Below are 15,844 nucleotides of genomic sequence, written 5' to 3'. Positions count from 1 at the left end.
TGAACTATTACCATATGACGCATGTTTGTTTTTTTCACGTTAAAAATTCTTGAAATGAAAAGGTATATACCTGTACGTGCAGCTTCTAACGTGAAATGCATTTAATCATTCAAACAGAAAATACAATTCTATAGCAGCATAGCACTCCAAAAAAGGTTAACACAATTGATATAGCGAACATTTAAGAAATAATTCATATAAAATTCAGACAATTTTGATGGTAGGGTTGACAAAGTTGTTTTTTTTTAATTTTCATACGCTATATTTTTATGTGACAGTTGTCATTTGTGTATAGAGACCTGTATTTGAAGAAAACTATGTACTCATGTCACTTTGAAATCAACAAAATCAAGAACGATGATTTTGTTTATAACCATTCACCAGCCGAATGACAAATGTCGTGAAGTGTTCCTTAAGGAGGTAGATCTAGGGTAAGGGTCATATCTCTTGAAGTCAGTGATATGTTTGTATCATATTCGATTTTACCAAAGCCTTTCAAGCTTTCTTTTGAAACAGAATGAAATCAGTCAGAGTTACTTTGATGCTTACATGAAATTTGATGTAAAATGGTGTATACAAACGTTCCAATGATTTGTAATAGTTGTGTCCCTTACCCTAGGTCTACCTCCTTAAATTGTACAATCTATTTCCTCTTGGGACATTCTTAACAAACATGTGGTTGATTAAATTGAAACGTAATTGGTTAAATTACAATTACTTTAACATTTTATTTATTACAATTACAATTACATTACTCAATTTTTGCAATGAAATTATTTAAATTACTCATTTTTTGAAATGTAATTAATTAAATTACAATTTCTTTCACAACGTAATCATGATTACGTTTGATTACTTTATAACTTTTTTCGGAAAAATAGTAACAAATTATCACAAATTTCACAAATTTGAACTTGATTGGTATATGATAAATGAAACATTCTATAGAAATATAAGCACTTTTGAAATAGATAATAAAGTCAGCATGTTTTCAAAACATATGTAAATGAACAATAAAACAATGTTTGCAATGATTTATGTTTAGATGTGGTTTTTGCGGTTTGTGATTTGACTGACATGCATATTTTGCATTTTTCTGTGACTAGACCAACTGGAATTTAAAGAAAACTAAGTGATGTGGTGACAGAACGACAAATAAAATGATAAGATCTTTTTTTAATAAGACCTCACTCACTTTCAACTTGAATAATTTCGAATTTATTAACAGGTAAAACATTTAATAATACACACTACCTAGGAAGCTGGACAGTGGGCACTGGTGGTAGGAGGCAAATGCACAGATTGGTGGCGCACAAGTAAGTTATTAAAATGTGCAGACGAACAGTTTTTTTTTAAATTCTTATAGCATTCCGCTTTAAAACTATGATAATTCAAACAAACAAATACAGATTTAATTCCTGCAATGAGTTTTCGTTAAACCTAAGTAAATTTTATTTTATTTGGAGGCTTTTTATTGTATAAAACGAGTGTTTAAAATATTGACCACAGATTTTTGTTGTATCGGATTGTGTTCAAAATGTAGGGAGTACGCATTTGTCGATTTATCTTTAAAGCACAGAGACTGAACATATTGGAAGGGTATATTGCATATTGTGTTGTTAAAAATGAATTAAATGACATGAAATAGAGTTGAAATGTTCATCAAATTATTGCAATTTTTTTTATTCTTTAAGGTTACATTTTCAAGCATATTTATAACTGGAATTGGATATGACAAAATAAAATTTAATACAAGTGCTAGTTGAGAAAAATGATACTATGTAATTGATAAATTAAATGAAAGTACCTCCCTACAATTGTTTTTTCGATCAAATACTTTTTTCGTAATTCTGTCAATAAAATGAATCCAACACACTTGTCTTATTTACATTATAATATAATTGTATTTGCATGTTTGGAATCGTAAATAAATTAGATGATTAAATGATCACCAAGCTACAAGAGAATGATCGTCCAGTCTAAGATATAATCTTAACCAGCATTTGTTTGTTTAGTACATGTAACTGAAAGGGTGTAATTTCACTCCAATTTTCTATACTTGATTGAATGTGTATGTATGAAATTTCAAAAAGTAAATGATTCAGAAATGACATTTTTATTATACATGCAATTTTATATGCAGCCAGAAAACATTACCAAAAAAAAGCTGCATTAAAGAATTAACATATTTAGAATTGACTTCATCGCGGGACTTGACTAAATTATATTAAAAAAGGAAAAGGTCCATATGCCACCCTTTTGATTGATAGAATAAATAAAGAAATACTAGATCATGTGCTACAATAATCCATTTCCCCCCAAAAGTATTCAAAATGTAATAAAAAAGTAATCAAAAGTTTTCAGAAAATAATCATGATTACTGTCCATTTTGGTCCTTTAGTTGATTAAATTAAATTACAAGTAATCGTGTTTCTAATACTTACTGATTACATCTAATTACATACAAAAGTGTTATTGATTACAGCTGATTACAAGTACAATTAACGATTACCATATGTCTGATTCTTAAGTGCATATTCTATTTCCTTTTAGGACATTCTTATAACGGTCAGTTTAAATGCCAGTGAACAGTCACTTACCATAAATTGGTTATAAGTAATTTGATTTCAAAACTTGACTCAATTAAAAGGTATATTCTTCTATTTCGAATTCTGTATTTAGTGAGGTATAAAAGAAATATCATTGAGAGATATAGAAAAAAAAAAGCTCCTGCATGACCTTTTTAATTTTGGTTTCAATGAATGCTTTATATTTTAAAAAGACTATTGATATTACTGAAATCTGCTACATCAAAATTATCTTTCAAATTATTTGATTAAAAAAGCAAATATATACAACAAAGGAATCATTCAGTTGGAAAACCTCTTTTAGAAATTGATCAGTCCTTGAAATATGTATGAAATACCGAAAGGTGTAGGTACGGTTAGGGCAAAAATTTCTCCAAACATCAAATTGTACCTCAAAAAAATTGTATGATGTTGCTTAAATTACTTAACGTATATTTCAGGCGATTCGACTGGTTTTTGGTAATAATTTGAAGATATATGATCCTAAAAGCGCCTAAAACGTGGCTGAAATGGGACATAGCTGATGTTTAGTTTTTGTAAACACTTTACTACTAAAAGCTAAAATAAGATTGAAAATAATCTAAAAATAATGATCAAATTATTAGGCCAAAGAAGGTCCTTACCAGACCTTCTCCTTTGTAATATTTCTATAATTGATATTTTTTATATTTTACTGTTAGTTTAGAATCATTTACGTTTTGTCTGCTAACATAAATTTAAATATGGGATTGTCTATAACATACTAAAAGAGTTGAAACAAATTTGTTTACCCATATATACCTACATTGAAAAAATGCCCCCTCCCCCCAAAAAAAAAATAAAAAAAATTTGGTTTTTAATGTTCCCTATTCCATTATTTTTCAGTTTTATAGAAGTATATAAACAATTTTTAATGTAAATGATAATTTTGTTATTTTTGAAGGTCTCTGCCAATGTGACCCGATGATATCTCAGCGATTCTTGATATTATTTTTAAACACACATATTTTGAATGGTTCTAGTTAATTCACGAGACAAAATATGTAAGCGATGTTCCCGAAAATCCACATTTGTATACTTAAAAAGAGATAAGTTTATTATCTAATTGATTTGTTTAAGTTTATGTTGACTTGTAAACAAAATCAATGATTTTAGTAGCAATAAACATAGACAGTAAAATTTCTATAAAAAGATCTTTAAATCATTATGATTTGAAAAATGTATAGATACATAAAATGTATATATATAATGTATATATATGTATTTTATATATTAGTTGATTAAATAAAGCTTGCAAACACCTTATGAACTAGTATTTGTTTGAATTCTTGATTGTTTTACAAAATCAGGTGAAAGCTAAACAAAATAACATGCATGCTCATAATGACGAATTTCAATAATTCAAATGCACAAAATGAATTATCTGTTGGAAAAAATGCAACTAGCAGTTGAAGAGTTAAAGAGGTCAGTTTCAACCTTTTATGAAACAGGAGAACTTTGACTCTATATCGTCCGATCGGTAAGTCTGTGGTACTCATGCATCAATTTTTATGTACTTATTTGTTTCTAAATAAAGCATGCACTGGAATAAAATATATTCGGTCAATGATCAAAGTAGTTTACAATCCTTCTTTTGGAAGTTTTTCCGTCGTGTTAGTTTCCTTTTAATTTATTTTGTAAATAATTAAAAAAGGAAATTTTCTAACCATGTCTAATCATGCAGCAATAAGATAAAATGATAATATGCATTTAATAGAGTAGCAATCATTATCATACATAATACTAAATGCCAGCCGTATCGCTTTTATACATTTATATGAAGGAAAGTGTGAAATATTATTCATGCAATTACTATATTCATAAATTTATAGCCCAATTTAGTTACGCTACTATTATATTAAGGTTATCTTAATATGGTTATATTAAGGAAACACATTTCTTAAGCGTGACAAATAGGAGCATAAATTAACAACATTTGAAAATAAAGATAGGGCTATGCTTTATGAAGCTTTTACATTTTTTTGGTTGAATTTCTCATCTTAATCGTATAGCAACTAAATAATGAACTTCATATTTTAAACTGTGCTCAACAGTAAGCAAATGTTTAAAGGGTAATCAAGGGAACAAAGATTCTAGCAGAAATCGAAAGAATGTAATCCAGGGACAAATACTAGACATGGAAAAAAGACAAACTCAACAAAGAAAATAAAGTAACCGAAATAATACATACAAAGTAACAAAAGTAAATTAGCAACTCGGACTCCACTAAAATCTGGGAGCAAGGGTAAGCGTCTTCTACTTTTCTAAAAACACCGCCGGGTTGCTCATAAAAAAGTCAAGCCCGGGGTAGACGACAGAAGGAAGGAAAACAATGACACATTGAACAAATCAGTTTTCATGGTGCAGATGAATACACCGTAACGATCTACGGGTTCCTGATGACGACCCTAAAACTTCTGTATTGATGAATTTAATCTTGTAGCAACATAACCATGTTCCGATATGATAGAATTGCATATTTGAAAGAAACTTTTAATTAAACCCCATGTAAAGATACAATAATGGGCGGTACACAAACGCTCTTTTTATGAAAAGAACCACACGTAAAACATTTGTGATGCCGTGCATGTAGGATGTGGTTTATAGGCGTGCTCCTATTTATAAAAAAATATTCATGATACACAAGTTTGCCACTAAGTAATTGGTGTTCTTTAACTATGTCTTTTATAGTTTCTCTTTCCTCGTTTGTCTACCCCGGACTATGAGCAACTCGGTGGTTGTTTCTAGAAAAGCAGAGGACGCTTTCCCTACCGGTGCACCTGGTACATGGTCCCAGTTTTTAGTGGAGTCCGAGTTGCTCATTTGCTTTTGTTACTTTGTATGTGTGATTTTAGTTACTTTATGGTCTTTGTTGTGTATGTCTGTTTTCCATGTATGGTCTTTGTCCCTGGATTACATTCTTTTGATTACCGCTATAACCTTGGTTCCCATGATTACAACTCGATGATACATAGTGATCTCTTGTGTATAGTCTCCCGTCTTCTTTTATATGTTGCAATCTAGAGGCAAGGCCAATAGCTAAAAATAAAATAATGGAGTGGAATTTCAGAAAAAGTACCCCCAAAAATGTTTTTCTTAGTTTTTGAATTAGCTTACTTAAAGGTATGTTTACACTTGTTGAAAAAAACCTTTGGAGATCCCTGTAAGTATTTACTATCTTTTATAAGGTAATACGATGGTGCATCTGTTCTTTGTTATATTATTATACTTTGGGAAAACTGCAACATATGTTTTTCAAATGTCAAAATCATACAATTTTCAAATATTGTTTATATGTTTTAGACCAACATTAAAACATATGAACAAAACCCGTATGCTTAGGACCATCGAAGTAATTTATGGACGTGATTTGGTATTTTTATTTCTTTTACGAAAAGAGAATAGTGTTCGTATGGCTGTGAACATAGCATGTATTTGTGTGTTTTTATATGCACATATTCTATATTTTCATATCATTTTCAAACATATGGTGCACATTTTCCCTATGTACGCCGGTTTTTTTTTTAATTATGTCGTTACAACGCTGTTTGCGATTCAATAATTTGATTAAAAACATAAACGTTTTGAGTTATTTTTAAGATTTTTGTATTTATGGATAGATGCTCATTTTCTTTTTTTTTAGCATTAACCCATTTTTCTGATTTAAGTTACGTAACAAATCTCCGCCTTTTTGAACGGAAGTATCATTTAAATTACTCAGGATTTTAATTTTTACGCAATTTATTATTAAAATCAACCTTTGACTCCATCTCATTAGTATGAGAAAAAAAGTTGAAAGAGGTCTAATTGTCTATATGCAGTGCTCACTCTTTATGGAGGATTTTTTATGCGGGTTCTTTGAATTTACGCAATGGTAAAAACGTGACAACTAATTGACACAGACTCAGAATTTAGCATGTGTACACATGAGGAAAACGATATATAATACTATATAGTCATGTCATCGGATGTTTCGAAACGCTGTTAGTATAGACAACTGATTGAGTAAGGGTCCTCCATATCTCCGTTGATCGAACCATAATGTGGAATTGAACGTTAAATTCAGTCTATTATTCTAATTATTTCAGTTGTATGATCTCTCAACTGATTATATCTTAAGAGTAGAATATTTACAGCGATTGATAATGACATATTTTGAAATGAAATAAGCGTGTATATTTATTATCATAAAATGAGAACGAGGCAAAGCTCAAAAGCTCATATTACTTCACTACAGAGAAGCTCTATGAATATGGCAAAAAAGAAAACAATTAAAATAAGTGACAGAAGACTATAAGACCAATATTTTTCAATGTCATCGACTACAAAACAAACTTCAACGAATATCTCTATTTGCTTTCCAAGCCGGAATTTTGTTGTTCGGTTACTAAAATTAACATGCATATTATTTCAAATAGCCGGTTTTGTAATTGCTAAAATGTTTTACATTTCGCTGACATATACATGTATCTCAAAATAAAATTGACAAGCGAACTTCAAAATACTTTGACCCCACCAAATTATTCAACCCGGACAATTTGTTTTACTTAATTTATCAGAGAACTGTTCTTTTTTTCTAGAAACGTATCAATAGCTGTTGCGATGGCATAAATTGCTACAAGAAGCATAAACAATGCAGTTCTGTAAGAAGTGTCCTATAGTTTGTATGAAGGTGGGTCGTATGCTGTGAGGTTGTTTTCAGCTTCTTTCTCTTTCTCAATCTGTCCTTCATTGTTCTCTTTCCGCATTTTGTCTTCATACCTCTCACGCAATTCTTTCTTTCTTTTCCCCTGTGAATCACAATGTGTCATTATTTTGTACAACTTGAAAAACCATAGTACAAATCCTTTTTACAGGCATAACTATTAATTAAAATGCCCATTCTTATTGACCAACAGCAAGAAAATCTCCGAGTTAAATCTGACGTTAAGACGTACATCAAGCATAAAGTTAAAATATCGAATCCAAAAAGGATTTATGCAAAAGCAATTGAGTATTGATATAATGACGAATAATTCACACAGAGTTCGTAGGAGGTTATCGCAAAAGATTTTCTATGGTCATCGCTGGAATGAATTTTCCAGAGAGAGCCGTGTTTGGATGTATACAAAGTTACAAACGTTCTCTATGATTTACATTAAAATATTCGTTTGATCCTGACAAACATGACAACAGATGGATTAATGTATTGCGTCATTTCATTTCTACTGTCGACTTTGTTCATTTTTACCTTAGGTAGTCGATGTATTATTTCAAACTCCCAAGTATTTAAATAAAAAATAATGAGGCATTAATGATTTTCATTACCATCAAAAGGGTTTCTCTCAATTCCATAAAGATATACTAAATAAGCCTTTTCCTGTGGCGTTTTTAGCATTTTTTATGGTCAACAAAAAACAATTAACTGTGGTTTTCACCTATCATTTATTCTAGAATACTGTTGGATTCCATAAACCCTTTTTAAAATGAAATGCTTCCTCATAAATTAGACTAACCTCAAGTTTGCAAGCAGCCCATTGTGACCTGCAGCTAAAACAGGAAGCAATCATTCCAATCATGAACTCAAGTCCGGCAATCACTAGAGTTACAGCAGTAAGCTCTTCATGACTTTCGCGCTAGAATTAAATGCAATTAAATTCAGAACGAAGAGCATCCTAATTTATAGCAAACTCGAAACGATTTAGTTAAAATTAAATTTCGATAATGATTCTGTAAGTATAATGAACCTACTTTACTGGTTTATATCAAAGTGTGTTTGCTCCAGTGGTGTAATATCTATTTTGCTAGATTTATTTTGGACTTGACTTGATTAATGATGAGATTAGTGTTCGATAATTCTGTTGTTACCCTTATTATCTCAGATATAAACAATGTCTGAAGTTTGAAAGGAAAGGTTATAAATAAAGGACTGACAGTTAGGGTGTATCCACATTTTCATTGAAAACAGATATAAAAAATTAAAACACAAATGTTTGCAGATCAACTTACTAGAATATATGCTGCTACAGATGTTAAAATCATAATGGGTACAAACAAGGAAGCAGCGATTATACTGAAAACCATGAACAGAACTTTCTGAAAGTCGAAAAAAAAGAAGAGATTGAGTTTCATATTGTTATGTATGTAATTTTTCTTTCTGATTTGTAGAATGGAAGATGACAAGATTAATTTAATTTAATGATCGCAATTCGCAAGATTTTACAAGATTCAATTTACTTTGTTATTCAATAGTGAGTAATATACAAATAAAAAATAAGAATTTTCTTTTGTGCTGCATATATATATATATTTAATTAGTATAATATTAAATCATTTAAGTATTTTTCTGTCTAAATGTAATTTGATAGCATAGTTTGCGTGAAGGTAAGGCATTGGACCGTGTCAATATTAAGTAGTAATAACTACCGTTCTAATGAGGTTGTAGTCAGATCCACAGATAAGGCAACTCGGAATTAAACCAGCAATAACTATCTGGAAATAAATTGCTACTATTCACTAATCTGATTAACAAATGCTGTTCCAAAATAAAAGTAGTTTTTAAAATATATATTGATATGAAGTACACTGTTGTGTGATAAGAAAACATCCAGATTTTTATGTGAAGATTAATCTGAAACTTATACGCATCTATCCAAAAGAACTTATAAAGGATACTACATACACTGTGAGGTCAGCCTCATATCTTGACCTACACTTAGAAATCGATGGTAAAGGAAAACTATTGACCAAACTTTACGACGAACGTGATGACTTTTCATTCAAAATTGTCAACTTTCCTTTCATCTATGGCAACATCCCTTCAGCACCTGCGTATGGAGTGTTCATATCACAACTCATACGTTATGCTAGAGCTTGCCGAGACTACGAAGACTTTTCATATCGCGCTAGAATTCTAACAAATAGGCTTCTGGAGCAGGGTTATGTTGCTACAAGACTGAAGTCACCACTTCAGAAGTTGCTCAGTTGCATTTGTTATATTGTATGTATGATTTTAGTCACTTTATGTTCTTTGTTGTGTATGTCTGTTTTCCATCTCTGGTCTTTGTCCCTGGATTACATTCTTTTGATTACTGCTATAACCTTGGTTCCCTTGATTACTCTTATACTAAATGGATGTAAATTGTATCAATAATTGATTGCCTTTATGTACTCAGATACATATTGAGAAAACAGGTCGTTTTTCACGATGCAGAAATACTTTCAGTTCACCTACTGCTCTACGATGTTACCTTTCAAATTATACATTTTTAATAGTTTTTATTTCCATTTATAGCGTTTTCTCTTTTAATGAAATACAATCGCGTCAAAAACTCATTTGAAAAAATAATGTCAGGATGCAAAGACTCAAGGTATGTTTCATCTTTACCAAAAACACATTGTGAATAGACTGGATTTGGTTGGTGTTAAACAATTAAATTACTTATAATTCAATATTGACGACTTACTACAAAGATGACAAAGGAATATATTACAAGTATTTGAAGTTTGTAATATTTCTGATCTTAAACATATACGTACCCATACGGATGATACGATTGGAGCTGAATCCAATCCAAGGATAATATATGCCTCCACGGTCTTATTTTCCTTTTTTAAAAAGTCTATGTTAGCCTGGTCGATTCCAATGGCACAGAACCCAACCACAGCACAAGCCAAACCTAAGACGACGTGGATTGCACCAATCATCTTCAGTTTTGCCCCCAATCTGTCCTTCGGACTGGCCTCTTTTCGTGGAAACATGAAGATTTTCATCTTTGAGTTTCAATTCGACTATATTGTTTAAAATAAATTCATTAGGAGAACGAGTTATAAAATAACTTTGAGGTGTTATTGTTCAAAACAGATTGTTATAATAAAACGGATTTGAAAAAATTCTAGCTAACAAAATGAGATTCGACCTTTATAGCATATATATATTTATCACGAACACAAAAATAACAAATACTTTGGGATGAATAACAATAATTCAATACTATGCCAATCATTCACTGTAGCCGTAACTTGAAGTAACAATAATAGGAAAACATAATTTTAATTTTTAAACATACATGTTATTCTAGTTTTATTGGGCCTTGTATGCATGTATTCGAATTATCATAACATGTTTGTGGAAGTTCCTGAGTCACATTATAATTTCTGCTGTGTTTGTAAAATTATTTTACTTGCTGAATTTTCATATGGATAGGCAACTATGAAGTTGGTAAGCAGAAATTACATGAAAACAAATAGCTAGTCTATTAAATTAGCAAAGCATATGCACACAAATCTTTTATCTGAAACAAAAAAAATATATAACTGAGAGACGAATTGTACAGTATAATTCTTACATTTTTGTGAAATAAATAAGAAATTTCAAGATTAACGTTACGTTGAAAGATGTCATTTTCAGTTAGTCACTATAAATACAATCATACTTTCATTGCAGCCTATGCTTAACAGTCATCACGTTTTTTATATAATTTTCCAGAGTTTTCGATTTGTTTCTTTTAAATCAAATTTAATTAAAAATCATAATTCATAATTAGAAAAAGAATAACTCATTGACTTACCAGAAGATTATTTTTTGTATAAATGAAAAGTATTAATTTGCATAAGTTGTCAAAATTTGATAAGACATCGGCTGTTCCTACATTTGAAAGAAGTGATGAGTTAAACATTAGTTATGCATTAGCTTTTCAAGTCACGAAGTAACAAAAGTTATTTTAAGGCAATCACAGATATATTATACTTTGATTATCGAGAAGATTCAAGTACCATCAGGCAATGGGTAGCATCAGGCAATGGGTAGCACATCATTTTTCTCAGTTTGGTCTTTTAGCCTCAATTATTTCAATACATTTAAAAACAAATAACGAGCTATTTAAATTTTACCTGAAGCATCTGTGACGTAGATATGTTTTGACTGCCTATTTAGAGGAAAAGAGCGGAAAATTTTCACGCCATTTTCCATGGTATATATCTACTAAATTTGACCTATCAATATCTTAAAAAAGGGCAATTTGTACAGACACTATGCTGGTTATTTCTGGAGTTATGAAGAATAAATACTTGGAAAATGCAATAAAATCTCAACTTTTTTACGGACCACACCTCATACACATTCTGCCTGATTCTTAGATAAAGAAGTACTTAATAGTATTGTAAATAAAAGTAGTAATACATTATTATCGAGTTGTATAACGAAATTTCAGAAACAACACAATTTCATTTAAAATCGTCAACTTGGGAATACAATAAAATCGTGACCTGATACAAAGATGCAAGGACAAAAAGATAATCTTATGTACATGTATATATATATCGTTTAATATATGTTTTAACCCTTTAGTACTACAGTCATTCTATTTGAGTAAGGCAATTGCATTGTTCGTTCAAAGTATTTACAAGTGTATAAGGTCAATGACTGAATAAGTTGGCAGGATGTCGCCGGAGTGGAAAAAACGTTGTTATTCTTGTTTAAAAACGTTTTTGATGTAGTGTAAAGACTGACTTGACATAAACTTTGATACACGAAACTGGCTGAAACCGGTGAAAACGCTCGACACAGCCTCGCATTTTCCCGCGGTGTTGAGCCTCATTTGTATGTAGTCAAGTCAGCGCACTTTTATTGTCTGTATTTCCCAATGTTCATTTTAAATAAAGAACAATCTTAACGGCAATAATTAAATTTGTTCACCAAATTAAAAATATTGCAACAAAATTGTTATAAAAAATATTTGTTGTACTCTTTAAAGAATTATAACAAATGATTCTTCAATTGAACTAAAATTCAGTTAGAGAAAATCCCCTCGTGCAAGAAAATAATATCTAAGACAGTCAAAAAGAAATATAATAAGGTTTTCAAATTTGTCCAAAAAAAAGTAGGTTACTGACCTGCAAAATGATGACAAAACGTTTCAATTATAAGTTCAATTATGTCACTTACCACAAGTCTGGCAATGTATGATAACCAGATGAAGTGTCACACATATTTATACATTTCAGTACAGTTTGGCTTCATATATGCTAATGGTGTGCAGAGGGTGTGCAAAATCACAACGTGAATTTATTGCATAAAATGTTCAAACGCGTGGAGATTGACACCTGAATCTTATATAAGGAAACTTTTATATAACACAATTTACACGGTAGATTGGTGGCGACACAAACATGAATATTCTTTGGTATTATCTAAACCTTTTCATCTTGTACAAAAACTCATTTCATCATTTTTGTGAAACTTCAAAATAAGGTTTTCATTTCTTGTCTGTCAGAAAATAGCTGTAATATGCTCTTTTTGCTCGTTGTTTCAGTTTATTTTGTCATTGATTATTTTTTGTCCTTCGAATTCTTTCCATAAACTTTACAATGGTTACCCTAAATTTTAATGCACTCTGAAATTAATAATGAAAAGGTAGGTGCGGTCTCTTTCAAAAGTTACGAAATGTTTAAAAAATATAAGTAGTCAGCAAATATAGAAATGCTTTTAAATAACAAAAACCCTTAAATTTCATAAATACAAACACTTGAGCTTCGACGAAGAATCATATATATATATATATATAATATATATACTAACTACTATGTCTTTTAGATTCATTGCTACAATATGATATAAGTAAATAACACTTACACTCAGTGTTTAAAGATAGCATCCACCGCTTCGCATTACTATTCTTTGTATGTTACTGAACAAATACTAAATATGCGAAAAGGGTAAGGAACAGTGCAAGAAATAATGATATTCTATTACCAGGTCTAATAGACATTTATTCGATTTTACAGCGGTCATTTGTACTTTTTACATGATTTTGTCTATTAATAACATTGTCCATTTATAGGGTTCATATGTACTACTAGAATCAAATTAAACAATCGAGAGAAATCACGTGGTCAAGTGTAAAGGTGACATATTGACTGGGAAGAATTTTTAGAATAAAAAAGTGTTATATATGAGGCGAAGCAGAAAATCGAAATTTAGTTTTGACGTAAAAATATTTTGTTTTTAATAAAAAAAATATAGAGAAATAAATCATACAGTACAATAAGTACTTTTTATGATATAAAATGAAAAGAAGGTCTTATTTGAGGCGGAAGCAGAAAATGAAAATTTTAATTCTGACGAATACATTATTGGTTTATAAGTACTCCTTATCAAAGATTTTTTAAGTCTAATGTCACCTTTTAAGTAGAGTGAGAAATCGCATGCGGTCGATTTCTTATGGAATTAAAGGAAACACCGCATTTAACATTCTAAAGGATTTATATACATCTTTTTAGTGGCCTAGTTACATATTTGTTGAAGAATGAAGTAAAAATGGTACTGTAACATTTGGTCACATTCTTAAGGAGCAATCTTTGTAAAAATCAGGCAAAATAGGAAAAATCAGAAACATGCATGTCAAAACCCCACAGATGTGACTATTAGATTATTTAATATTTTTTCAACGAGAGGGAGTTTCTCATGCTTATCTCGTCGACTGGCTAAGCCGCAAGACGAGATGAGCATGAGAAACTCCCGCGAGTTGAAAAAAAAAAAAATTAATAATCTGTTTATCGCTGTTTTGCTGAATTGTAAGGTATTAGTTTTCTTTTATTTTCAGTTTTCTTGACCTAAATATGTAAGTTTTATAGCACTGAAAAATTTCCTTTCGGAACCATTTTTTTCAACGACCTGCTACGTGACGTCACGTATGTTGTGCAGCTGCGATACACATTTTTAAAAAAATCGTTTAAAATGTGTTAAATAATTTTGGGATTTATTCATTTAAATCGGGTTACTGTATTTAATCATTTTCCATTGTAGACTAGAAAATATTGCACCAATTAGCCATTATTTCATACGCAGTAAACAAACAGATAGTTATTTGGGTCGTCAAATATTCCTACGCTGTTGCTTGTATGTCACGGGATGACATAGAAACTAGCGATAATTTTCATTCTCATTTAACTGGCGTGATATTGACAATTATAGCCTTTGACATGTTCATTTTTTCATACCATGTTTCACCGACTGTCTGATTATTACCAACACTGACAGTTAATTTATCTTTTTCTCCCTACTCAAAGAAAATAAGGTGTAATTACGCTAACAACCTTTTTTTTTATTAAAGATAAGTAAATGTAAGGAAAAAGTCTTCTTAGTACTTTGTAACAATTTTTCATTTGTACGAATGTACATTAATGTTTACATTAGTTTGAAAGTATCCACTTTTCATATAATTCGGACTTATTTGTCATTCTTACTTTTTTATGACACCGAAACATGTTGTATTCGATCATTTCTTTTATATCTCATAAAGGACGTTTTAACTATCTTTTACCGACTATTAATGCGTATTGTATGATATGTTTTTAATAAAATTTGGCATAAGAGATTCATTAATATTGCGAAGTGTTTTTCGAATTTTACAGTGTCTATCAACATATTTTTCTTTAGTAGTAATGGAATAGTAATCGCATCATATACTGGCGAGTTTAGATCCTTAATGAATTATCTCAAGCCAATAAAAACTACAGTCTTCCTTATATAGAAGAGTTCCGAATTTTCAACCATTTCTTTCGTAATTGACTGACGCAAGTTCTTTTATTCAAATCTATTTAACTTGTATAATATAATATGTTTTCCATCTAGTAATTCATGACATATGCAATGACCTGTATTTGAACTAACTTGAAAATCTGTCTGCACTGGAATCGTTATTTTCGAGAAAAAAAAGAAAAAAAAAAACCGAACGTAGTGAGTGAGTAAATTCATTGCATTATTGTTGGTTTATTTAAAGTTGTACTAGCTGTCATTTTCGTAAATTTTTGTTTCTGTTAAAATATGCCTTAACTTTAAATTATTTCTACTAAATTGTACTTTTCCTGTATAATTTCATTTGATATTCACAAATAAAATGCATTACATACATGAAATAGGTGTCGATACACTTATTTTCATGCATGACAAAAAAATCGACCTATATAAATTCGTATGCACGAAACTTCTATTGACCTTAATCCGCGCATGTGCTATAAGATTCTTAAAAAAATCTGATTGCAAAGCAAAAGTGGTTAATCAACGGCAAGGAAGACCAACGGACTCAAGCCATAAAAGAAAACATTTCGAATATAACGCAAGGATCATTTTGAAATTTACGTATTGTGATATAATGTGGCACAAACATGGTCTGAAATTGTCGTTATTCATTTGAAAACTAATCAAGAAATAGATGAATTGAAATGTAAACAAGACACGTACTTACCTGTGTATCCGA

General features: G+C 30.3%; 1 protein-coding gene across 1 annotated transcript; it reads right to left on the bottom strand.

The window, feature by feature from the left end:
• Nucleotides 1–6,772: 6,772 nt before the first annotated feature.
• LOC148612584 (uncharacterized) lies at nucleotides 6,773–12,642 on the bottom strand. The gene is made up of 6 exons (XM_088594169.1): nucleotides 12,532–12,642; nucleotides 10,125–10,376; nucleotides 9,012–9,077; nucleotides 8,595–8,681; nucleotides 8,102–8,221; nucleotides 6,773–7,396 (listed from the first exon to the last, which is right to left on the bottom strand). The coding sequence occupies exons 2-6, from the start codon at nucleotides 10,356–10,358 to the stop codon at nucleotides 7,262–7,264; spliced, it is 642 nt and encodes a 213-aa protein (XP_088450295.1). The 5' UTR covers nucleotides 10,359–10,376; nucleotides 12,532–12,642; the 3' UTR covers nucleotides 6,773–7,261.
• Between the last annotated feature and the right edge of the window lie 3,202 nt (nucleotides 12,643–15,844).

The sequence above is a fragment of the Perna viridis genome, chromosome 7 (genome assembly GCF_037379345.1).
Source record: "Perna viridis isolate PV_CMFRI_1.1 ecotype Kerala chromosome 7, ASM3737934v1, whole genome shotgun sequence".
NCBI lineage: Eukaryota > Metazoa > Mollusca > Bivalvia > Mytilida > Mytilidae > Perna > Perna viridis.
The sequence above is the reverse complement of the archived record's forward strand: the minus strand, read 5'-3'. Positions and strand labels throughout refer to the sequence as shown.

Bases quoted from the DNA above. Each gene is read 5' to 3' on its own strand.
- LOC148612584 (XM_088594169.1), bottom strand. From the start codon at position 10,358: ATGAAAATCTTCATGTTTCCACGAAAAGAGGCCAGTCCGAAGGACAGA. The intron at 9,078-10,124 runs GTACGTATATGT...ATTTATTTCCAG, and splicing joins CAATCGTATCATCCGTATGG to ATAGTTATTGCTGGTTTAAT. The intron at 7,397-8,101 runs GTTAGTCTAATT...TGTGATTCACAG, and splicing joins GGGCTGCTTGCAAACTTGAG to GGGAAAAGAAAGAAAGAATT.